This window comes from Lissotriton vulgaris, chromosome 6 (assembly GCF_964263255.1).
Source record: "Lissotriton vulgaris chromosome 6, aLisVul1.2, whole genome shotgun sequence".
NCBI classification, from domain to species: domain Eukaryota; kingdom Metazoa; phylum Chordata; class Amphibia; order Caudata; family Salamandridae; genus Lissotriton; species Lissotriton vulgaris.
Genome location: NC_141694.1, coordinates 1,900,803,155 through 1,900,827,020, shown reverse-complemented (window position 1 = coordinate 1,900,827,020; position 23,866 = coordinate 1,900,803,155). Strand labels below are relative to the sequence as shown.

The 23,866-nt window shown below is 51.0% G+C and overlaps 1 protein-coding gene across 5 annotated transcripts in view; it reads right to left on the bottom strand.

Moving 5' to 3' along the window:
- LOC147709845 (ribonuclease inhibitor-like) overlaps window positions 1-23,866 on the bottom strand; it is a 322,498-nt gene that overhangs the window by 240,031 nt on the left and 58,601 nt on the right. For all 5 annotated transcript variants that reach the window (XM_086928289.1, XM_086928290.1, XM_086928292.1 and 2 more), the window contains exons 2-4: window positions 13,967-14,131; window positions 6,220-6,390; window positions 4,372-4,542 (exon numbers count right to left, since the gene is read on the bottom strand). In XM_086928289.1, the coding sequence (XP_086784415.1) occupies window positions 4,372-4,542; window positions 6,220-6,390; window positions 13,967-14,130 (506 nt within the window). In that variant the 5' untranslated portion in view covers window position 14,131. The remainder of the gene's footprint in view (window positions 1-4,371; window positions 4,543-6,219; window positions 6,391-13,966; window positions 14,132-23,866) is intronic.

Genomic DNA, 23,866 nt, shown 5'->3' with positions numbered 1-23,866 from the left:
ACCATCTCCAAAGCCTGCTGGCGCTGCCGCGGCCCTCTGCAACGTGCATCTTCTTCTGGACCTGCTGGCGCTGCCGCGGCCCATCCTTGTGAACCATCGCTTTTGCCTGCTGGCGCTGCCGCGGCCCCTCTGCAAAGGAGTCATCATCGTAGCCTGCTGGCGCTGCCGCGGCCCTCCTTACCGAGAACCATCATCCTAGCCTGCTGGCGCTGCCGCAGCCCGACCTTTCAGACCTACCGGACCGGTACCAAGACTGTCCCGCTACCCCTTACCCTACAGAGACTAGAATTGGGAGGATCCTCGTGTCCTGCCCCCACTGTATCGTTGATAACCTTGCCTCAAGAATCCTATATAAAGTGTGCAGATCGCATCCTTGTGTGGTGTCCATTTGTGGAGGGGAAGTTACTTGTCTGTACGATTGCTGGAGACGGTCCTCACCGGAGGCCTCTCCCCCTGTACTCGGCCGACCCTCCGGGTCCCCGTCTAACATTGGTGGCCAGCGGCGCGATCCGAACCAAGGCGTAATCGTACAGAGAGTAACTCACCCCACGACACGACCACAATGACAACAAAAGAGAGCGGAACCACAGAAAAATGCCAGATGGAGAAACTAGAAGAGTATAACCACAGAGAACTAAAGCAATTCTGCATAGAACTAGGCATTGCTACCACAGGACTGAGCACGAAAGAAGACTTCAAAAAGGCCCTGGAATCTTGGGCAGAGACAGGTACGGCCGTACCCCAAAACCAAAGCCTCGAGGCACCGGAAACGAACACCACTCCGACGGAAGAAAGAAGATCGGGTCTCTCCCCAGAGGAGATCCGAGAACGGGAAAAAAGCAGGCTCCATGAATTGGAGCTGGCTCGACTTCGTTTGGATGGAGAACTGAAATTGGCGGAACAAAAAATAACATTGGAACACTTGCGGCTCCGAGAGGAGCGGGAAGAGAAACAAAGACAGAGAGAGTTAGAAGAGAAAAAGCTAGCCTACGAACATGAGCGCAACCTAAAAGAAATAGAGCTTCGGAAACAGAATAAAGATCTCGGGGTGCCCGAGCGCCCGAACACTCCTGCCACCACAGACCCTAAAGTCCACATCCCCAAGGATGTCGTCAGAGAATATTACCGGAACGACGATATCCAGCAATGGTTCAAAGCCTATGAGGTAGCCATGACCTCCCACCGGATTCCCCGAAGCGACTGGGGAGCCGGGTTATGGGGGAGGTTCGTCAACGAAGGGCGAAACGCCCTGCTGCAACTCCCGGACCATCAGATGACCTCCTACGACCACATGAAAGCCACCCTCCTCACTCGATACGGACTCACGCCCGAGATGTACCGCCAGCGGTTCCGCGACTGCAAACGGATCCCGGGTACAACTTGGGTGGAGTATGTGAACTTTTTCAGCAGAGCTTTCGAGGGGTGGATGAAGGGCAGCAAGGTGACCACTTACGAGCAACTCTTTGACCTTATTGTGTGGGAGCACCTCTCTAACAATTGCTTCGTCGAGCTCAGGCAGCACCTCCTCGACAGTAAACTGACTGAACCTCGGCAACTCGCCGCCGAAGCTGACCGATGGGAAAGCACCCGAGTTGCCCGAAACGGGCCCAGCGAACCAAACAGAACCAACCAAGGACCCCATCGCCCCTGAGGGGGAGGAGGAGGCCAGGGTCGGGGCAGAGACGCCGTCCCGGTGGCTCCCGCCAGCAACGCCCCGCCCCCGGCCGGCAGGGGAAACTACAGCCACCACATGCCCAGATAGAATGTGCACGCTATCAAGGAGTAGAGTCGGCGGCCGCTATGGAGGACATGGCGATTTATAAGCTTGAACGCTGTTGACGTACTGTATCTTCCGATGGTTCGTCGAGGGTGATACAGCACGTCAACAGCGATCACGCTTATAAATCGCCATGTCCTCCACAGAGGCCGGCGACTCAACTCCTTGATAAAGGGCGCGGATAGCCCGAAATGCATTGGCGTTGTACCTCTTTCAAGCAACTATACGTACTGATCTAAAACATGAAGTCTTATGATATGCAGTGAATATCATCAAACTAAAAAAACGTATTTTGAAAAGAAAAATAAACAATGAATCTCAAATGAAACTTTGGATTTATTCTTATGAACCCAAGGGAGAGCCTCGCACACAGGGATGCATCTGCAGTTCTAGCGTGCACATTCTATAATTTGATATATACGCCCGACGGACGGAGGCGTTACCTGTGAGAGCACCCGACCCGCATACGAACAACATTTAACATTTGTTTAACCTTTCTAAGAACCTGGCTGTGCACCCTCAACCCACTTTACATGTGGTGGTTGAACCTTGGCATGTGGTATCTATCTCATGGCATGTGTTGGCTAGGCATGTGGTGGCTGCACCTCGGCATATGGTGGCTGTAGCTGGGCATGTGGTGGCTGTACCTGAGCATGTAGTGGTTGTGCCTGGGAATGTGGTGGCTGTACCTAGGTATGTGGTGGCTGTAGCTGGGCATGTGGTGGCTGTACCTTGGCATGTGGAGGCTGTACTTGGGCATGTGGTGGCTGTACTTGGTCAAGAGGAGGCTCTACCTGGGCATGTGGTGGCTGTACCTGGACATGTGGTGGTTGTGCCTGGGCATTTAAAGGTGTTATTGGGCCCATGAGGTGGCTGCTGGCTGATCTGAGGTGACTTTTGGGTCTTTGAGGCTGAGCCTGGGCAGTAAGGACATGTGATTATCAGCTATAGTTTTTGTTATGAATCTTACACTTATTCTAGTTATCTCTCACTTCACTGATGTCACTTTCTTAGATATTACCAGGATGAAAGGTCACGTGAACTCTTCCCGTGATATCATATGAGGCAAAAGGCTCCTCACATCTTTGTTGGATTAAAAAAAGAAAGGCTGCCAATGTCATGCACGAGTCTGCTCAACTTTTACAAATGAGAAGAGGTGATGTCACCTAATCGCACACCTGGAGCAGGTAAAATAAGGTAGCAGGTTTAGGGTGACACCTAGTGGTGAGACCTGAAAAGGGCTCGAAATTGCATGTTTTCAGTGCATGCTGAGAGTTCCAGAAAGCATGTACCTTGTTTGTCTTTGGTACTGAGAATCCTTGCACTGTTCTTGGCTGGGGGTCCAGAGTTGGCCTCCACAATGCGTGGGATGAAAGGCGGAGCCTGGCTCAGCGAGGGCACTGAGAATCCTTGCACTGTTCTTGGCTGGGGTCCAGAGCTGGCCTCCACAATGCTTGGGATGAAAGGCGGAGCCTGGCTCAGCGAGGGCACTGAGAATCCTTGCACTGTTCTTGACCGGGGGTCCAGAGCTGGCCTCCACAATGCTTTGGATGAAAGGCGGAGCCTGGCTCAGCGAGGGTACTGAGAATCCTTGCACTGTTCTTGGCTGGGGTCCAGAGCTGGCCTCCACAATGCTTGGGATGAAAGGCGGAGCCTGGCTCAGCAAGGGCACTGAGAATCTTTGCACTGTTCTTGGCTGGGGGTCCAGAGTTGGCCTCCACCATGCTTGGGATGAAAGGCGGAGCCTGGCTCAGCGAGGGCACTGAGAATCCTTGCACTGTTCTTGGCTGGGGTCCAGAGCTGGCCTCCACAATGCTTGGGATGAAAGGCGGAGCCTGGCTCAGCGAGGGCACTGAGAATCCTTGCACTGTTCTTGGCTGGGGTCCAGAGCTGGCCTTCACAATGCTTGGGATGAAAGGCGGAGCCTGGCTCAGCGAGGGCACTGAGAATCCTTGCACTGTTCTTGACCGGGGGTCCAGAGCTGGCCTCCACCATGCTTGGGATGAAAGGCGGAGCCTGGCTCAGCAAGGGCACTGAGAATCCTTGCACTGTTCTTGGCTGGGGGTCCAGAGCTGGCCTCCACAATGCTTGGGATGAAAGGCGGAGCCTGGCTCAGCAAGGGCACTGAGAATCTTTGCACTGTTCTTGGCCGGGGGTCCAGAGTTGGCCTCCACCATGCTTGGGATGAAAGGCGGAGCCTGGCTCAGCGAGGGCACTGAGAATCCTTGCACTGTTCTTGGCTGGGGTCCAGAGCTGGCCTCCACCATGCTTGGGATGAAAGGCGGAGCCTGGTTCAGCGAGGGCACTGAGAATCCTTGCACTGTTCTTGGCTGGGGTCCAGAGCTGGCCTCCACAATGCTTGGGATGAAAGGCGGAGCCTGGCTCAGCGAGGGCACTGAGAATCCTTGCACTGTTCTTGGCTGGGGTCCAGAGCTGGCCTCCACCATGCTTGGGATGAAAGGCGGAGCCTGGTTCAGCGAGGGACTCATGTGGAATGAGGGCGGTTGAACCAGAGTTTACAGAGAGGGAGAGGAATGTGGACATCACACAGAGCACATTATTGGTGTATTCTGGCAACACCACAGCCTACTCACTCCAGCTTCTGTAATTTACAGCCCGGGTCTGTCAGCCCCTCACACAGCTGCTTCACTCCAGAGTCCTTGAGGTCGTTGTCGCTCAGATCCAGCTCTATGAGAGACTCACTGGTGCTTAGAAGAGAGGCCAGGTCACCACAGCAAGAGCCAGTCAGGGAGCATTCACCGATCCTGAAAAACAGAGAGCGCCTTGAAGAGGTTAGTGCCAGGAGAGTGCGAGCTTGCACACACACACTCTCTCTCTCTCTCTCTCTCTTTCACACACACACAACACACACACTCTCTCTCTCACACACACAACACACACACTCTCTCTCTCTCTTTCACACACACACAACACACACACTCTCTCTCTCTCACACACACACAACACACATACTCTCTCTCTCTCCCTCTGTCTCTCTCTCTCTCTTTCTCTCTCACGCACACACACAGACATCCACTCTCTCTCACACAGACACTCCCTCACAATCACACAAAGTCACACACACACACACACACACACACACACACACACACACACCACACACTCTCTATCTCTATCACACACACTCACATACACACTCTCTCTCCTCTGTCTCTTTCACACACACACACAACACATACCCAAACACACATACACTCTCCCTTTATCTCTCTCACACTTACCACACACCCACACACACTCTCTCTCCCTCTATCTATCTCTCTCATACACACACACTCGCACACAACACACACACACACACTCCCTCTCTCTCATAACTCCAGACACACCCTCCCCCCCACACACACACCTCCCTCCTCCCCAGATAGATGACCAAAGAGTGTTCTGTTTGTTAATGAAAAGTGGAAAACCAATGTTTTCAAGTAGAGATGCACAGTACTGGCATGATGATCATTACATGAACAAGGAGAATGAGGTTTTACTTCCAACAATTCTAATCTTTCTTCTGCAGTTTATTTGGGAGATCTCCCACTCTCACTTAAGTCCTCACACTCCCTTGTATCATTTAGGAAGTCTCTAAAAACTCTGCTCTTCTCACACCCCCAATAAAATCCCTCCTGCTCAGTTTCAGTGTCCTATCAGCGCCAGGAAACTCATGGTGACAGTGCGCTCAACAAATGCCCATTAACATAACATAACATCTATTAACCTCTTCCGTGCTCATGACGGCCCCCGGCGGTCATGAGTCACGGTTGGCGTGTGCACACGACGGCCGGGGCCGTCCGAACCATGCCCGAGGTTGGAATGTCCCAGCACAGCGGCGGAGGTTAACTCTGCTCTTCCTCATTGAGGGACTTATTCAGCCAACACAGCCTTGAGAAAACCCTTGCCGACTACCCAGCTGCCAGTGGGCCACCAACTTCAGAGCGCCAAAGGGGCCACACTAACTAGGACAGGCTCTGTGATTTTGTATGTTGATGTCCGTCAACACTTAGAAAGTCTTACAGAGAAACCAATGCCACCCTTCAACAAAATGATCCTCGCTGGCACAGCGGTGCCTGTAAGTATGGCAGGCGGTCTTCGTCGGAGGGCTTAGGCCTGTGTCGTCTGTGCAGACGTCTGCAGATAAACGTAGCAATGATTTTAGTTAAGAATGTACTTGTTTTACTTTTTCCTTATTCATTTATGTTTGTTTATCAATGTACTCATGTTTGTTAATTTTTGTTTAGTTTAGTGTCCAATCACTGCTGGGTTAGGGAGTGCCTAATAAGTGTGTACATGAAATAAAAGTGTATGACCACTTGCTTTCAGTGGGAGACTGTTAGCAGAGATAGGTGAGGCAGGACACCAGTGATGAAGAGGGTGTGGCGCACATCACAATGAGAGGACCATTCACTGGGGAGAACATGAAGGCCACTTACCCCAGTTTCTGGACTCGGCAGCCTGGGCACTTCAGCGCCTCGCACAGCAGCCTCACCGCCGTGTCACCAAGTACGTTATCACTGAGTTCCAGCTCTGTGAGTGAGTGAGTGGAGTTGAGCAGGCAAGAAAATTCTTCTATGCAGGAACCAGTAAAGACACACTGGTTTATGCTGCCGGAGATAAAAACACACAAACATTATGCCTGCAGAAGGCACTTTCAAGCACCACCACATTATCTGCTACATGACACACTAACAACAGACTCTGGAATGTGCCTAAGATTTCAATTCACTTGAAAATAAATATGTTTAATTAGAATGATCACTACAGAAAGTCATGAGGGTGGGAGTTGAGGTATTATTCTTAGCCCCCACTCTGATGATTTTTACATCATGAACTTGTTGACCCTCTCGTCAGTCTAAACTCACTTATAACTTAAAAAAATATTCAATCTTAATAGGAGTAAATTTGACTTCCTAAAACAACTAAATGATGGATGGATGGATGGATGGATGGATGGATGGATGGATGGATGGATGGATGGATGGATGGATGGATGGATGGATGGATGGACGGACGGACGGACAAATAGACAGACAGACAAGACAGACAAGACAGACAGATGGATAAATAGATAGATAGACAGATAGATAGATAAATAGGTAGATGCCAGAACATAATACGCAATCTGCTACCATTATAGAGAGTGAGAAGGGAACTTGACTCATGAGAGGCAAAGCCTTGAGTGGGTCATTTTGCTCCTCCCCTTCTGCATCTCAACAAATGCTAATAAATAACATATTGCCAATGAGTTTCTGAGTATATTGGTTATTCAATGCTGTTTTCCTGTTCATTGTTTACACAAAACGTATTTAAATAAAATGACTTCACAATTCCATTTAAGCATCAAGGTCAAATCACACTGAAGAGGCCTCCAGGTTATTATCAATGTACTTCTCTTGTGCAAAGTCAACGTTATTTGCAATCAGTGAGGAAGTAAACAGAAATATTTTCCAAATTTCCCAAGCCCATTCACAATGAAGACTTTCATACCACTACATCTACTCAAAAAACAAACCACCTAAACAACCAATCAACCCAGAAACACAGGAGTCAGTCGAAGGGGAGTGACCTATGACCCTTTCAGATGCTTAGGACTAAAGTGTAAGTCAGGCTGGCCTCATGACAGGATGTGCGAGAGGTGCATTCAGAGCTAGGTCTGGGGTTCTCGCTATGGACAGAGAGGGGGTTAGTCTCAAGTTCAGACAGGGTCCAAGTGTGGGCTTTAAACGCAGGTCAGGTAGGTCTGGGGCTCTAGCTAAGGACAGAGAGGGCTTAGTCTCAGGTTTAGACAGGGTGCAAGCGTGGGCTTTAAACACAGGTCATGTAGGTCTGGGGCTCTAGCTAAGGACAGAGAGGGCTTAGTCTAAGGTTCAGACAGGGTACAAGTGTGGGCTTTCAATGCAGGTCATGTAGGTCTGGCGCTCTAGCTAAGGACAGAGAGGGCTTAGTCTAAGGTTCAGACAGGGTGCAAGTGTGGGCTTTAAACACAGGTCATGTAGGTCTGGGACTCTTGCTATGGACAGAGAGAGGGCTTAGTCTCAGGTTTAGACAGGGTACAAGGCTGGGCTTTAAACGCAGGTCATGTAGGTCTGGGGCTCTAGCTATGGACAAAGAGGGGGCTTAGTCTCAGGTTTAGACAGGGTCCAAGTGTGGGCTTTAAACACAGGTCATGTAGGTCTGGGACTCTTGCTATGGGCAGAGAGGGGGTTAGTCTCAGGTTCAGACAGGGTGCAAGTGTGGGCTTTCAATGCAGGTCATATAGGTCTGGGGCTCTAGCTATGGACAGAGAGGGCTTAGTCTAAGGTTCAGACAGGGTCCAAGTGTGGGCTTTAAACACAGGTCATGTAGGTCTGGGACTCTTGCTATGGACAGAGAGAGGGCTTAGTCTCAGGTTTAGACAGGGTACAAGGCTGGGCTTTAAACGCAGGTCATGTAGGTCTGGGGCTCTAGCTATGGACAAAGAGGGGGCTTAGTCTCAGGTTTAGACAGGGTCCAAGTGTGGGCTTTAAACACAGGTCATGTAGGTCTGGGACTCTTGCTATGGACAGAGAGAGGGCTTAGTCTCAGGTTTAGACAGGGTGCAAGTGTGGGCTTTAAACACAGGTCATGTAGGTCTGGGGCTCTAGCTATGGACAGAGAGGGCTTAGTCTCAGGTTTAGACAGGGTACAAGTCTGGGCTTTAAACGCAGGCCATGTAGGTCTGGGGCTCTAGCTAAGGACAGAGAGGGGGCTTAGTCTCAGGTTTAGACAGGGTACAAGTGTGGGCTTTAAACCCAGGTCATGTAGGTTTGGGATTCTTGCTATGGACAGAGAGGGGGTTAGTCTCAGGTTTAGACAGGGTGCAAGTGTGGGCTTTAAACGCAGGTCACGTAGGTCTGGGGCTCTCGCTAAGGACAGAGAGGGGGCTTAGTCTCAGGTTTAGACAGGGTGCAAGCGTGGGCTTTAAACGCAGGTCATGTAGGTCTGGGGCTCTAGCTATGGACAGAGAGGGCTTAGTCTAAGGTTCAGACAGGGTGCAAGCGTGGGCTTTAAACACAGGTCATGTAGGTCTGGGACTCTTGCTATGGACAGAGAGAGGGCTTAGTCTCAGGTTTAGACAGGGTACAAGGCTGGGCTTTAAACGCAGGTCATGTAGGTCTGGGGCTCTAGCTATGGACAAAGAGGGGGCTTAGTCTCAGGTTTAGACAGGGTCCAAGTGTGGGCTTTAAACACAGGTCATGTAGGTCTGGGACTCTTGCTATGGACAGAGAGAAGGCTTAGTCTCAGGTTTAGACAGGGTGCAAGTGTGGGCTTTAAACACAGGTCATGTAGGTCTGGGGCTCTAGCTATGGACAGAGAGGGCTTAGTCTCAGGTTTAGACAGGGTACAAGTCTGGGCTTTAAACGCAGGCCATGTAGGTCTGGGGCTCTAGCTAAGGACAGAGAGGGGGCTTAGTCTCAGGTTTAGACAGGGTACAAGTGTGGGCTTTAAACCCAGGTCATGTAGGTTTGGGATTCTTGCTATGGACAGAGAGGGGGTTAGTCTCAGGTTTAGACAGGGTGCAAGTGTGGGCTTTAAACGCAGGTCACGTAGGTCTGGGGCTCTCGCTAAGGACAGAGAGGGGGCTTAGTCTCAGGTTTAGACAGGGTGCAAGCGTGGGCTTTAAACGCAGGTCACGTAGGTCTGGGGCTCTCGCTAAGGACAGAGAGGGGGCTTAGTCTCAAGTTTAGACAGGGTGCAAGCGTGGGCTTTAAACGCAGGTCACGTAGGTCTGGGGCTCTCGCTAAGGACAGAGAGGGCTTAGTCTCAGGTTTAGACAGGGTGCAAGCGTGGGCTTTAAACGCAGGTCATGTAGGTCTGGGGCTCTAGCTATGGACGGAGAGGGCTTAGTCTCAGGTTTAGACAGGGTGCAAGTGTGGGCTTTAAACGCAGGTCAGGTAGGTCTGGGGCTCTAGCTATGGACAGAGAGGGCTTAGTCTCAGGTTTAGACAGGGTACAAGTGTGGGCTTTAAACGCAGGTCATGTAGGTCTGGGGCTCTAGCTATGGACAGAGAGGGCTTAGTCTCAGGTTCAGACAGGGTGCAAGTGTGGGCTTTAAACGCAGGTCTTGTAGAGCAGAGGTGGGACTTGCACTGGGGTTAGGATCGTTAGGTACCACAGACATGGAAGAGAAGCTACAGAGAACTCTGTCAAGCCCAGGATGAAGGCAGACAGACAAATGAACCAGAGATTAGAAATAGGGATTACAGAGAAGAGTGTTATTGTCTCCCTGAACAGACTGCACCAGAAGGTCGACCCACATTCACGCTGGTGCAAGAGAACCAGGCTATGGCAGGAAATCACTGGGTGGGTCTGAAGTGGACACACTGGTCGTCGCTAATACCGGAGTCTGTCTACAGCTATTAATCACTGCGTCATCTGTTGTTACCATCAGAACTTTTTACCTGCAGTTACCACTAGATCTGAGCGAAATTATAATTAGGGGTCATTTAACATGCCTACATGGGTGGAGCTAAATATGCTATGCCAACATCACTGATGATGTGCTTTATTTAAAATAAATAAACAAAACATGTAATTTCCTTGACTTGACTCAATGTTCAGCATTCCGAGCTACCCTGAAAGTCCCAATAAGGCTCATTTGAAGCGTCAAGCTCAGCCAGGGCTCCAGGATGCTGGACACATTCTCTAGAATATCCCCCTCGGCCACACAATGTGCACAGACTACAAGAATGCGTAGTGCTCTTTGGGGCCACGGGCGAGGGGCCCGAGATCCAGCATCCATGCTCAGGCCAGCCGTGCCGCAAAGTGCCCAGGACAGGCCTTCCCTTCTTGGCTGGGTAAGGAAGCTGTGATCAGGGCCTGGGTCAGAGTTCCAGTTGGCCCTAGGACCCAGGACAGGGTCTTGTACACTCTCTTGCCTCCTCTCTCTGCACTGGCAGCTTTTGCCCCCCCAATGGTCTGACCAGAGTGGATCAGGTCAAATGGTGCCTGGCACCAATGCCGCTTGGCCGCCCAGGCCCTGCGAATAGTCTGTTGCCTTTCTCCACCCAGTACAGTTCTGCAGTGGCTCATAATGACACTTCCATGGGGTGTCCCGGACACCCTGGCCAGCACCAATGTGTCTCACTCAGGCTGGAACTCAACCAACCTCTCTTGTCCATTCTGGCGGAGCAAGCTGGGCTCGCCAGTACCCAGGAAAGTGCCCTGTCCCCCCTCCCAGTGCTGAGCAGGCTGAGCTCCCACAGTAGGCTTCCGAGGAGTGCCCATGTCTGTCCAGGACTCTGGTCACTTTGGTTGCCAGGTTGCCCAGACCATCAAGTTGCTGAGACCAGATAACCAGTCGGTGGATAGCTGACCAAACGACAAGAGGGCTGGTACTGCTCACTGTCGTTTGTTTCTCACCCTGGGTTCTGTAAGCCCATTTTAGTCCGGGGAAATGGCTTCCTGGCAGGCCGGAGGGCTGTGGTTGAGTGGCCGGCTAACCTCCCTTCACTCCCCAGATTCAGAAAGGTGGAAGAAACCGACCCATGGAACTCTGAGCCGATAGACTGTGGTGGCGGTCACTACCCAGGGCATGGTGGCTACAGACTGGGTAGAAAGACTGTGTCCCTGCAGGGTGTGGAGGGGAATTGGGACTTCAGCGAAGGCCCAATCACCAAGCAGGTCCTTTGCGGTCTGTTCTGTTCGTCTGCAGGTATCGCTCAGAGGGACGCGATCTGTTGTCACTGACAGGGATTCAAGAATCAGGTGCTGGCACCACAGCAGTGGATACCCTCACCAAACCCTCCCGGACAGAGGGCACTGCCAGCCCCATGCTATCGGAGTGAAATCCATCTCGCATAGAATCTTCTGGGATTCAACAAACTCTGTATGACAACCCAACACAGCAAAGAAAATGAACGAGGACAACAGTGACCTGAATATTTGTGCACAGGAGAGGGAGAAGAAAAAGGAACTGGAGAAGTGAGCTCGAGAGGAGAGAAGATAGTGTCAAGTACATGTGTGCACAGGAGACGAGGAGGAAAGTAAATTAGAGAAGCAAGCTTGAGAAGAGAGAAGATAGTGACAAGTACATGTGTGCACAGGAGAGCAGGAGGAAAGGGAACTGGAGAAGTGAGATTGAGAAGAGAAGATAGTGACAAGTACATGTGTGCACAGGAGAGCAGGAGGAAAGGAAATTAGAGAAGCGACCTTGAGAAGAGAGAAGATAGTGACAAGCACATGTGTGCACAGGAGAGCAGGAGGAAAGGAAACTGGAGAAGCAACCTTGAGAGGAGAGAAGAGAGTGACAAGTACCCGTGTGCACAGGAGAGCAGGAGGAAAGGTAACTAGAGATGCAAGCTCGAGAGGAGAGAAGATAGCGATAAGTACATGTGTGCACAGGAGAACAGGAGGAAAGGAAACTAGAGAAGCGACCTTGAGAGGAGGGAAGATAGTGATACGTACATGTGTGCACACAAGAGCAGGAGGGAAGGAAACTAGAGAAGCAAGCTCGAGATGAGAGAAGATAGTGTCAAGTACATGTGTGCACAGGAGAGCAGGAGGAAAGGGAACTAGAGAAGCGAGCTTGAGAAGAGAGGAGATAGTGACAAGTACAAGTGTGCGCAGGAGAGCAGGAGGAAAGGAAACTAGAGAAGCGAGCTCGAGAAGAGAGAAGATAGTGAAAAGTACATATGTGCGCAAAAGAGGTAGGAGTGTTGTATAGCGTTTTAGGACCCGGGTGAAATTTCCAGATTAATGCCTTTATATAAGTCCAATTCTCATTGCCCTATTATAGGCATAGAAATCATACCCATATTTAGACATAGCCCATGCAGTCTGAATACAGGCATGGCTACTTCCACGCGTTCCTGAAAAGCCACAACGATTACTGGAAAATTGGCTTAAGCTGCTAGGAAACCTCCCCTTGCTTGAATATTGATTTGTTCAAGAACTAATGGAGTTTTCAAAGAAATACCATTACCTTGGGATTCTTTGATGACGTTATTATGCCCGACTTTACGTCAAACTAGGCACCTTCAAGGTATAAATATGCCTTCACTTGCTCTAGCACGACACAGTGGTTTGGAGCAGTTCGACTATCTACTTGCCCGATGCAGCTCGCTACAGCAAGTGCCGAAGGACGTCGACCCTCCAGCTGACGCACTGATTGAGAGGCTGCCTTTCTCTCGGCGAGAATCCAGCTGCAGTGTTTCCAAGCTCCCCTTGTGGGGTGTTGGGAAATCGAGTCCCGAGAAAGAGATACCAGACTTCCTTCATTCTAAAACCAAGGTACGGAGCTGATTAGACCCTAAGAGAAATCTTGGAAAAGATTCTTGGTAAAGAAAACTAAACCTATGCTACACCACACTTACTTCTTCCCTCATACTAGACTTAGATTAGGTACATTGGGGTAGGCGTATTTTAGAAGCACCAGTTGAGTAGTTTTAGCCTTTGTTATTTGTGTATGTATTTTATATGGCTTAGAAACCATACAATGCTCTTACAGTATTATTTCATATTACTGTTTACGCTGTACGCATTATACTTTGCAGCTTGCATAACGATTGTAGCTGTTCACTTCTCTTGTATGAGAAAGAAGACTGTTCAATAAATCCTTTTATTGAAAACAACCCGTCTTTCTATTTCTCTGCACCTCTGGTGAAACGAAGCATGCACAATTGCCTGAGTGAAATACTTATCTATTGTTTCCACGACTCTAGAGATATATTTCTTATTCTTGGGAAACAAAGTTGTCATGTTGGTTGTCAGAAACTAATCCCTTCTTGTGAATTCGAGAAAGTTTCTAGTGACCTCTGAGCTAGCTGGCACTCACTATTAAGTTTAGTATATTCGATAAAGACCTAGTCGACCTCAGTCCTACGTCATATCTATAGGAGATACTATTCCAATGCGCAGAGCCTATTGTGAATATAGGAACTACACTACAGGAAGAAAGAAAACTAGAGAGGCGAGCTCAAGAAAAGAGAAGATAGTGACAAGTACATGTGTGCGCAGGAGAGCAGGAGGAAAAGAAACTGGAGAAGCGAGCTTGAGAGGAGAGAAGAGAGTGATAAGTACATGTGTGCACAGGAGAGCAGGAGGGAAAGAAACTAGAGAAGCGAGTTTGAGAAGAGGGAAGCTGGAGCACTGACAGTGGAGGAAGGGGAGGTGGGCTCAAGAGGGGTGAGTACAATACAATGCCAGTGACGGCCTCCATACTCCAGTTTCTCCATCTTGCACGCTGGGTGGTCCTGCGCTCCACACATCTGTCTCTCTGCTGCACCTTCGCCCTGGCTGTCCCTCAGGTGCAACGTTGTGAGAGCTGCACCCTCATGGCACTCTGAGGCACGATCTGCGCCAGTGGCACCGGAGCACTCAGACATCCTGTGGGAGACACACATATTAAGACACACCCTGCACCATTATTGTGAACATTTGACTCTATTTCTGTACTCTGGATATGACTTCAGGATAGCCTTTTGAGATGTTGTTGCTGCAGTCTGGGGGTGGCTATGAGAGGGCTGCATTAGGAGGCAGGCTTACAGCTTGGAGGTCATGTATGCAGCAGGTCACGTACAGCATGCATGGGTCATGGCTTGACACAGGAATGTCTTGTTCAGTCCACACCACCAAGCTACCACACTTCACAAACCTTAGTTCTTTACAGCCTGATTTAAATAATAGAACCATTAATCTGCCTTTCCTATTAGGAATAAGAAGTCATTTATGTCTCATTAAATGCACACAGCTTTTATGTGCATCTGAAACGTACTGTATTGCTTCTGAAACAATAGGACACAACTAAACCCAGCACACCCGAGGGGAGCCATATGTACTGCTGCACCTTTAAATATCAACTAACATAGGCACAAGAACAAGAGAACATATGTCATATGGCATATATACATGGAGCAAAGAAACGTATAGCTGACATACATGAGGTAAGTAAAAAGAATGCATCACTGAAAGATTTTTCTACATTCTTGCCAGCTCACCTGGAGGAGCCCTTGACAGCCAGACAGAAGTCGCGATCGGGACCCTCAAAGTTCCCTGCGGCAACTCGTCTGCTCCACAGCAAGCTCCCGTCTGGGCGTCAAGATTTTCCGCCTTTAATACATTTTCCTCAACCTGAGGAGAAGTTTCTAGAAACCTCGCTCCTTTCTTCTGTTACGAAAAAACGATCTGACCGTACTGGTCTGTTTCAGGGTCAAGACACATGCTGGCCAGGACCCTGTACTTTGACTTCGAGACAGAGCTGTACATTCCACACATTTCTCTGGCAACAACAATCTATGCCCTGAAAGGTGCCAAGCACGCAGCCTACACAACTTGTTCCAGCTTACTCTCCATGGTGAGGAGAGAAAACAAGTGCAGAGCAAAAATGTCCTCCTACCCACCCTGGAACTGCATGAGAGCACAGACGATGGAGTCAGTCACACAAGATGGAGGCAGTGATCAATGCATCCTTCCTGATAGCACTGCACATTTCAAGAACATTTTTCCAAGGCCCTAAGAGTGTCGAACAGCATCAAAGGATCCTGCCTCCCAACCCCACTCCGTATCTGCTCTTCCTGCTGCGTCTTCTTACCTTCTCCCCCGTCCATCTGCAACTACACACACTGCCTCAATCGCTTCTCCCCGTCCCAAAACCTACTTAACGGCGTTCGCTGCTTGTTCATGCCACTGGTGTCCAAAGGCTAGCCCATCTGCGCCATCCGTGCCTGGACCGTGCCCCGCTCCACGAACCATGGTCCAATCACCCCCAGAAAACCCTGTAGCACTTTTTCATTCATTCGGCCCAGGACGCTTCTCCTTCTACTGCTGCCATGCCGTGCCACATATCACAGTAGGAGCCATGCTTCTCAACACATGACCTCTCAACATGCACACAACTGAAAACTGGGACCTGCCGAGCAGCGATGCACTCAACATCACTGCGGCAATCCCAGCATGCCACAAGATTGCACAAAAGGACCAACTTCACAAGCCAGGAGGAGGACTCTCAGTCATCTACAAAGACTCAGTCAAGTGCTCAATGTCCACAGACAGCGCCACCCCATTTATGGAACATCTGCACTTCAAGCTTTCTGAGGTGGGGCTTGATGTGTGCCCAGCGGAGGATGTTGAGGATGAGTTTGGCGAAGGCGTTCTGGGTGGTCTGGAGTCTTTGTAGGAGTTGACCCATAATGCTGGCATACAGTGCATTGACCTCGTCTAGTCTGCTGGTGATGACGTCTTTGGCGACCGCGTGTCTGGTGTCAGTGAGGAGCCATTGGAATACTTTCCGGGGCACACGTAGCATGAAGAAACAGGAGGAGGTGCCGGCATTCACTTGTTTGTCCATTGTTTCTGTAGTCCAAGATGATGCCGCCGTTTTTGCAATGGTCAGTGGGGGTGGGCATGGTTTAGCTTGAGAAACCTAGGGTGGCTGCATTGAAACACCGATGGTAAAACTTTGGAATGCCCCCATGGCACAAAGTAATGCGAAGCAGCGCTATGCGCTGCTTCGCATTACTTTTCCTTTATTTCAATCGCTAAGCAAGTTTAGCACTGGAAAGCAAACAGGTCTGCGTCACTTTTGTGACACAAACACGGCACTAAATCTTAGTAAATCTCGCCCTTAGTGTGACATTTTCTCGATAAAGAAACCAAGCAATGAAGTGCATGGAAAGAGATAAATATTGGAAATTACACCCTCTCAATCAGTATCTTGAAACTGCTTCAAAACCCCTGAAATGGACAGTTAAGATACTGATATGATTTGTGTGCTCAGAAGATATCAAATTAAAGAAATCATCCTAAACATTCCATAACCCCATGCCTTTGCACTTTATTGCAAGGTAGTACAGCTAAGCACGCCCTGCTGAAATCAATGAGCGCAGGGCAGATATTGGTTGGAATATTTACATTTTATCTGTAAATACTACAAAGAACAAATATAAATAGAAAGTAATTTTTAAAAGTGTTCTGGAGGTGATCTATGAGTGACTAACGCTTAAAGTAAACATATACAGAAATGGGACATTAGAAATGAATAAATTCAGTTATGCTTTCAGTCCTGTTTAGTATCAGGTCCAGGCCTTTGCGGATTCTTTGAATAACAACTAATGGCCAAATGTTCTCTGGAAAAGGTATCAACCCGAGGGTGGGTTTCCTGACTGCTGCTTTCCACCAGTGCCTGAGAGCAGCCTTGTTTTCAGTCTTGAGCTGCGACGTGTTTTGGTGCTTCAGCCGGGGAGGAAGCAAAAAGTCTATAGCTGCAATGTAAAGATGTATCATAGCTGCGTCTGGTGGCTTAGTGGACTAATGCATCCACTGCCGGGGCCTGTGTTCAACCTCATGGTCACAGGTTCAAATCCCAGCGGGTCCGCTCAGCCTTTCATCCGTCTGAGGTGAAAAAATGAGTACCATTGAGTTGGGTAACAAAAAAATCTTTTAATCAGCCCCTTGAGACGCATGGGTGATAAGTGCGCTTTACAAATACACGTGTTACGTGTTATGTTATGGAGAGCCACAGGCAGTTCTCAGGAGTATATCGCTCTGGCTCACAGCACTTTTTGCTTCTTACGTGGCCCCTTGCATGCTGTTTAATGGGGGCCACGCCGCCTGCCCAGGCAGCAGCAATGCCTTCTGGGGTAAGGTTAGTAAAATGTAAAATGAAAAACATCCTACAGTGAAGTCCGGTAAACACGCAAACAGTACATTGTCGCTGAGGCCCCATGTGGACTATATGAATCCAACACTCTCTCTGCGCCTGCAGATAGCACCGCAATGAGAAAAACAATGTTTAATTTGCCCACCACCTAGTTCATTATTGTAGCTCAGTTCTTACTGTGGATTGCGTTATTCAGTAATTCTGTCAAAGGCAGATGTGTTTGGATAAACGTTAACATTTGGTGAAAGAATACACACCAGGTAATTCACCAACTCATGTTCTAAAGTTTACAGCGGCAATAGACATTTGGGCATACTACCGTACCCTGTGTATGGCTTATGCTTTGCTTAAGACATTGCTCAGTAGGCAGCCGGGAACTTCCATAGAAAGAATATAATGCGACTGTTATACTGTGACTGACAGTGGCTGGTGGTTTTACTCACACTGTGTTCGATCTGTAGTTCTTCGTCTTCCCCTCGGAAGCAAGACTCTCCACTGGTGACGATTGGCCGTCTCATGGCTGTCTACTGACCGCATGATGCAGAAATGCACTCTCCCTCGACCAGTGGACACGTGTCAACTGTCCCAGCCTGCTTGAAATAATTCCCCAGCGTGGTCAATAATTTAGCTTCTAGCCCCTCTGACAGAGCGGGACGCCTGGACAGGTCTGAGCATCATCACGCTTTACACGTCGTGCTTTTGGACTTGCTGTATTCTTTAGGTCACACGCAAGTTAGAAATCTCTGCTTAGCCTGGCTGGTATTTTTCTACTTTTTTCCGTCTCTGCATCCAGATATATAATATAACAAATAACATTACACCTACAGCAGTAAAATCTTATGATGGTACCACCATTGGAGTCTTGTGCTCTTCTAAACTTGAAGTATACTTGCCTGCATAACCAATTCATGTCATGGGATGTGTATCCAAATTGCAAACCTGCCATGAGACCCTTAACCCTTTCGATGCTGATGACGAGCTGGGCTGGTCATGGTGCACAGTGGTCGTGTGCTGATGACGAGCCCAGCTCGTCATAAAACAATGAAAAATAGCAATTTCCAGCACAGGAGGGGAATTGCCTTAGCAGCGAAGGTGTTAACATGGTTCTGTATGTGTGGAAATGCATCGTCTTTTCACTTTTTTAAGCAAAAGTTTGGAGTGATATTTGGCACTGTACCCACACATGCGGTCGGGTTCCTGGCGCACATAGCCATGTCTGCAGCACATAGAGACCTTACACTGATGCACAGAGAGGAAAATAATTAGAGGGAACATTGCTCACAGGTCTGTTGGCCACCAGGACGAGGACCATCGAGAGCTCTTGTTACCAAGGATCAGGACTTCTGTTATTTACGTGTTAAGTTTTAGGCAATTCTGTTTCATCCAGTCTGCTGCATTTGACATGTAGGTGATGAAGTAGGTCCTGGTGGAGTAATGTTGTGTGTGAAGGAGAGGATGAGCTGGGTGTTATCTGCATAGGAGACAATGTTGATTCCATGGGATCTTATGACGAGGGCGAATGGGGCCATGTAGAAGTTGACTTGGGGTGAATGTATGATTCATTCACCATTCGTCCATCATTTGTTTGCATTGCACTTTTCACCCTAAGTGGTATGGGTATGCCCAGATGTGGGTCCCTTGCTCACTGTGCCACTGGATTCAAGCTAGCCAGGCTGATGAATGGTAATATCCATAAACGGGCCTAAGGATGCTTGTTTCCGGTCCAGGGAGGACCTGGCTCGGCAGTTTGGTGTGGACTGTTCCCATGAGACACAGGGTCAAGACTGATTTGCATATGGCTGGGTTTGAACTGGGGTGGCAGAGTGGGCTAAAGAAGGGTGATGGAGTTAACCCAGATCTCTTGACTGGGGGTGGATGTATGATTTATTCAGCATTCCATCCATCATTTGTTTGCGTAGCCCTTACATTAGTGGACATCATATACTAGACCAGCTTCTCACACCTGTATATAATGCAGATACGGGTTGTGTGGCTAGCGGACTAATGTATCCATTGTAGGGGGGACTGTGTTTGACCTCATGGTCACAGGTTTAAATCCCGACAGGCCCACTCAGCCTTTCATTCTTCTGAGATCGATAAAATGAGTACCATTAAGTTAGTTATCAATAAACACCTGTTAATCAGCACCGGTTTATCTTCCGGGGTGAAGGTGTGCACAAATACACATGTTATGCTTGGCATAGTCAATGTCAATCACAATTGGCCACCTTTCCTCCTTCTGCATTAAGGACAGGAAACTTGGGGCGCAGGAAAGCCGTCGAGCAAGATGGCTTCCCTCTTGTGAGGCTCCGGCAGCCCAGGAGCAAAATCCGGCAAAATCCATACTCCAAGGCGGCATCAATCCTGTAAAAACTACAGACTGGCGTAGCAAGCAGCACCCGTAAATAAGGCAAAATGAGAGAGCTGGCGCTTCAGAAGTAAAGTACGACCTGTGGCTAAAGAAAATGGCTGACACCCTAGCTGTATAGCGGCCTGTGCGGCGACCCGGACGCCTCAGTCAGTAATCTGCATTACCTCCAGTGCCAGATACCTGGGACCTGCCCCAAGGCTGCCCATCAGAGAAGAGTGCACCTAATTTCTGCGGCGCGGCAACCTTGAGAGGAAGTGAGGTCTACTGATGAAAAGCTCTGGTGGGCTGTAGGCCGCCCACCCGCTCCTTGTGGCTGCAGACGGGCACTGGCAAAAGCTGACGACCCAATCTCACGAGACGCCGATGCGAAGGTCTTTGGCTTTCAGCAGACTGCGGCCGCCGGTGTTGGTGGTCCCCCAAGCCTCATTCGAAGCAGAGAAGTGGTGATGCGGGAGAGCCCGCCTGGTGTGCACGAGAGACTCCACTACCTGTACCACGGGGAGGCAGAAGGCGGGCCGGGAGTTTCCGCCCGAGACGGGTGATTGGTTCCTGCACAAGGCGACGTTCCTGGGACAAGAGGTGAGGCCAGCTGCCGAGGGTATCTGGCGGCTGTATGCTGAGGCAGTCTGCCAACAGGCTAAGTGGCTGCACGATTGCTTCCGAGTGGGGGCCAGTGAGCTTGGGGGCGCTGCTGGCCTGCATAAACAAGTGGCTGGAGGGGACTGCCAAGTATCCTGAGCCCTCCGGACACAGCTGCCTGAACACGGTGGGCACAGAAGTGCACAATCCAAACAGTGCCTGCTTTGCATTCCCCCAGCGCCTCTGTTGGACAGGCCACATGAAGGGCTTGCTCCCTCCCCGCACGACAGGGCCCGGGCATCGGCTCTCCAGGTGCTACCCACAGAAGCAACTCACAAAACGTCCCCCACGGGACCCCTGCTCCCGGACATCTCTATATTACCGGGCCGGGCCACCGTCAGCACCCTTGCCCGATCCGGCCGCCATCTTAGACCCTGCACCACGAGGCCGCGTGGCCTCAGCTCGACCCCAACCCTGGGCCTGGCCAGGCCCCGACAGCCCAGCACCACCATCCACCCAGGAGGTGAACGGACCACTTGGCAGGTCAATGGGAGAAAGGAGTGTCGATGGCTCTCCCTCGCCAGGTGCCGATCGCCCCCAGCCTCCCCGGGCGCTGGCTCCACCCCCCTGCTGGGTGTCTGGACTCCCTCATCCCGGACCTCCCGACCTCCAAGTGCGAGGGTCCGGACATCGAAGGGCGCCAGACCTATAACTGGGGCAGCTACAGAGCAGGAAGGCAGTTGTATCCTGGAGTCGAGAGACGCCTTGAAGAACTCATCCTTGACGGACTGCTGGCGCTGCCGCAGCCCTACCTTGTGAACTGTCGTCCTGCCGCTGGCGCTGCCGCGGCCCTCTGCAATCTACCGTCTTCACTGGGACCTGCTGGCGCTGCCGCGATCCGTTGTAACTACCATCTTCGTTGGGACCTGCTGGCGCTGCCGCGATCCGTTGTAACTACCTACCATCTTCGTTGGGACCAGCTGGCGCTGCCGCGATCCGTTGTAACTACCATCTTCGTTGGGACCTGCTGGCGCTGCCGCGATCCGTTGTACCTACCATCTTCGTCGGGACCTGCTGGCGCTGCCGCGGACGTTGCCACCTTCGACCACTCTGGGATCTGCTGGCGCTGCCGCAACCCGTCCTTCAAGAACGCCGAGCTCGAGGATTGAGAGCTATCCACCATCTCATCGTAACTACCAGATAGGTAATAAGACTGTCCCGCTACCCCTTTCCTATCCGAGAGACTAGAATCGAGGGGACCCCTGAGTCCAGACCTCCTTGTACCATCCTACCGTACTTCAAGATTACTTATAAAGAACGTTAAATCTTATCCTTGTGTGGTGCCTATTCTGTGGGGGGGGAAGTTACTTGTCTGTACGATCGCTGGAGACGGCTCTCCCCTTGTCCTCGGTCGACCCTCCAGGTCCCGTCTAACATTGGTGGCCAGCGGCGCGATCCGAACCAACGAGTAATCGTACAGAAAGCAACTCACCCCACGAATAAACCACAATGCCGGCCCAAGAGAGCGGGTCTACAGAGAAATTCCAAATGGACAAGCTGGAGGAGTACAACCATCGAGAATTAAAAATTTTTGTATAGAACTGGGCATTGCTACCACCGGTCTGAGCACAAAAGATGACTTTAAACACGCCCTAGAAGCATGGGCGGAGGTAAACCCCGCTGGTCCCCGGGACCAACACAGCGAAGCCCCGGAAACTGACCCCGCTCCTCCCGAGGAAAGGAGGGCAGGTCTCTCCCGGGAAGAGATCCAAGAGCGAGAGAAAACCAGACTGCATGAATTAGAGTTGGCACGGCTCAAAATGGATGGAGAACTAAAACTAGCGGAACAAAAACTAAACCTAGAACACTTACGGCTCCGAGAAGAGCGAGAGGAAAAACAAAGACAAAGAGAGCTTGAAGAAAAAAGACTGGCATATGAACACGAGCGCAAACTAGCCGAAATAGAACTACGTAAGCAGGGCAAGGACCTGGGGGTGCCCGAGCGACCACGCACCCCAGGGACTTCGGAAGCAAAGGTCCACATTCCCAAAGATGTCGTCCGAGAGTTCTACCGAAACAACGACATACAGCAGTGGTTCAAGGCCTATGAGATCGCCATGTCCTCTCACCGGATCGATCGAAGCGACTGGGGAGCCGGTCTATGGGGGAGGTTCGTCAACGAAGGCCGTGATGCCCTGTTACAGCTCCTGGATCACCAAATGACGTCCTATGATCACATGAAGGCCGCCCTCCTCACTCGATATGGGCTGACACCCGAAATGTACCGCCAGAGGTTCCGCGACTGCACCCGAATCCCGGGTACCACTTGGGTGGAATATGTGAACTATTTCAGCCGAGCCCTCGAGGGGTGGATCAAGGGGAGCAACATAACGACCTACGAGCAGCTTTTTAACCTTGTTGTGTGGGAACATCTCTCCAATAACTGCTTTGTCGAGCTCAGGCAGCACCTCCTCGAAAGTAAAATGACTGATCCTCGGCAGCTCGCCGCCGAGGCTGACCGATGGGAGAGCACCTGAGTGGGCCGGGGTGGCCCGAACGAACAGAACAGGAACAACCAAGGCCATCACCGCCCCCGAGGAGGAGGAGGAGGCCAGGGTCGGGGGAAAGACACCGTCCCGGCCGCTCCCGCCCCCAGCACCCCGGCCCCGGCCAACAGGGGCAACCCCCCGATGCGCCCGGGGTTCAGAGCCAATATCACGTGTCACCGATGCCAGCGAGTCGGTCACTACGCCAGTGAACCGAACTGTCCACAGAACCAGACTCCGAGGCCCCGCCAGGTAGCGGCCGCCGCCCTCGGAGAAGAGCAAACCTCCGAGGACCAGGAAGAGTACGAACACGAGCAGCAAGAGTGGGAGCCGGCCGCCATGGTCCTGGCGTGCCTGGGGGGAAGAGACATGGTTCTGCGGGCTCCCCTACCCGCCAACACCAGAAAGTATAGTCAGTGGGTGAGCATCAATGGGCGCAAGGCCGAAGCCCTACGTGACACTGGGGCCAGTGTGACGGCCGTCCGCTGTCACCTGGTGACCCCCGAGCAAATAATACCGAACATTCTCTGCCCCGTCCGATCGGCCGACAATTCAGAGAGCATGTGTCGGATGGCCTGCGTCCCCTTCGAGTGGGGAGGAGTATCCGGCATGCTGAAGGTGACGGTCCGCGATGATGCCCCCGTGGACTGTCTCCTGGGGAACGATCTCGAGAGTTAGCCATGGGCCGCCGTAGAAAGAAGAGAACACCTGGGGATGTTGGGCCTGCCGGACTGGGCATGCGTAACCACCCGGTCCATGGCGGCCCGCACCATCCCCCGACCAGAAGAACCCGAATGGCCAGCACCTCCTCCCCCGATCGCTCCAGTGGGGGACGCCGACACCGTCGACCTCCCAGAACAAACCCAAGAAGAACTCGTTCAGCCCCAGGATCTCCCAGACCTGGCTCAGTGGCGTCAAGAAGGGGGACCCACACAGGAGCAATTCCGTCAAGAACAGAAGACATGTCC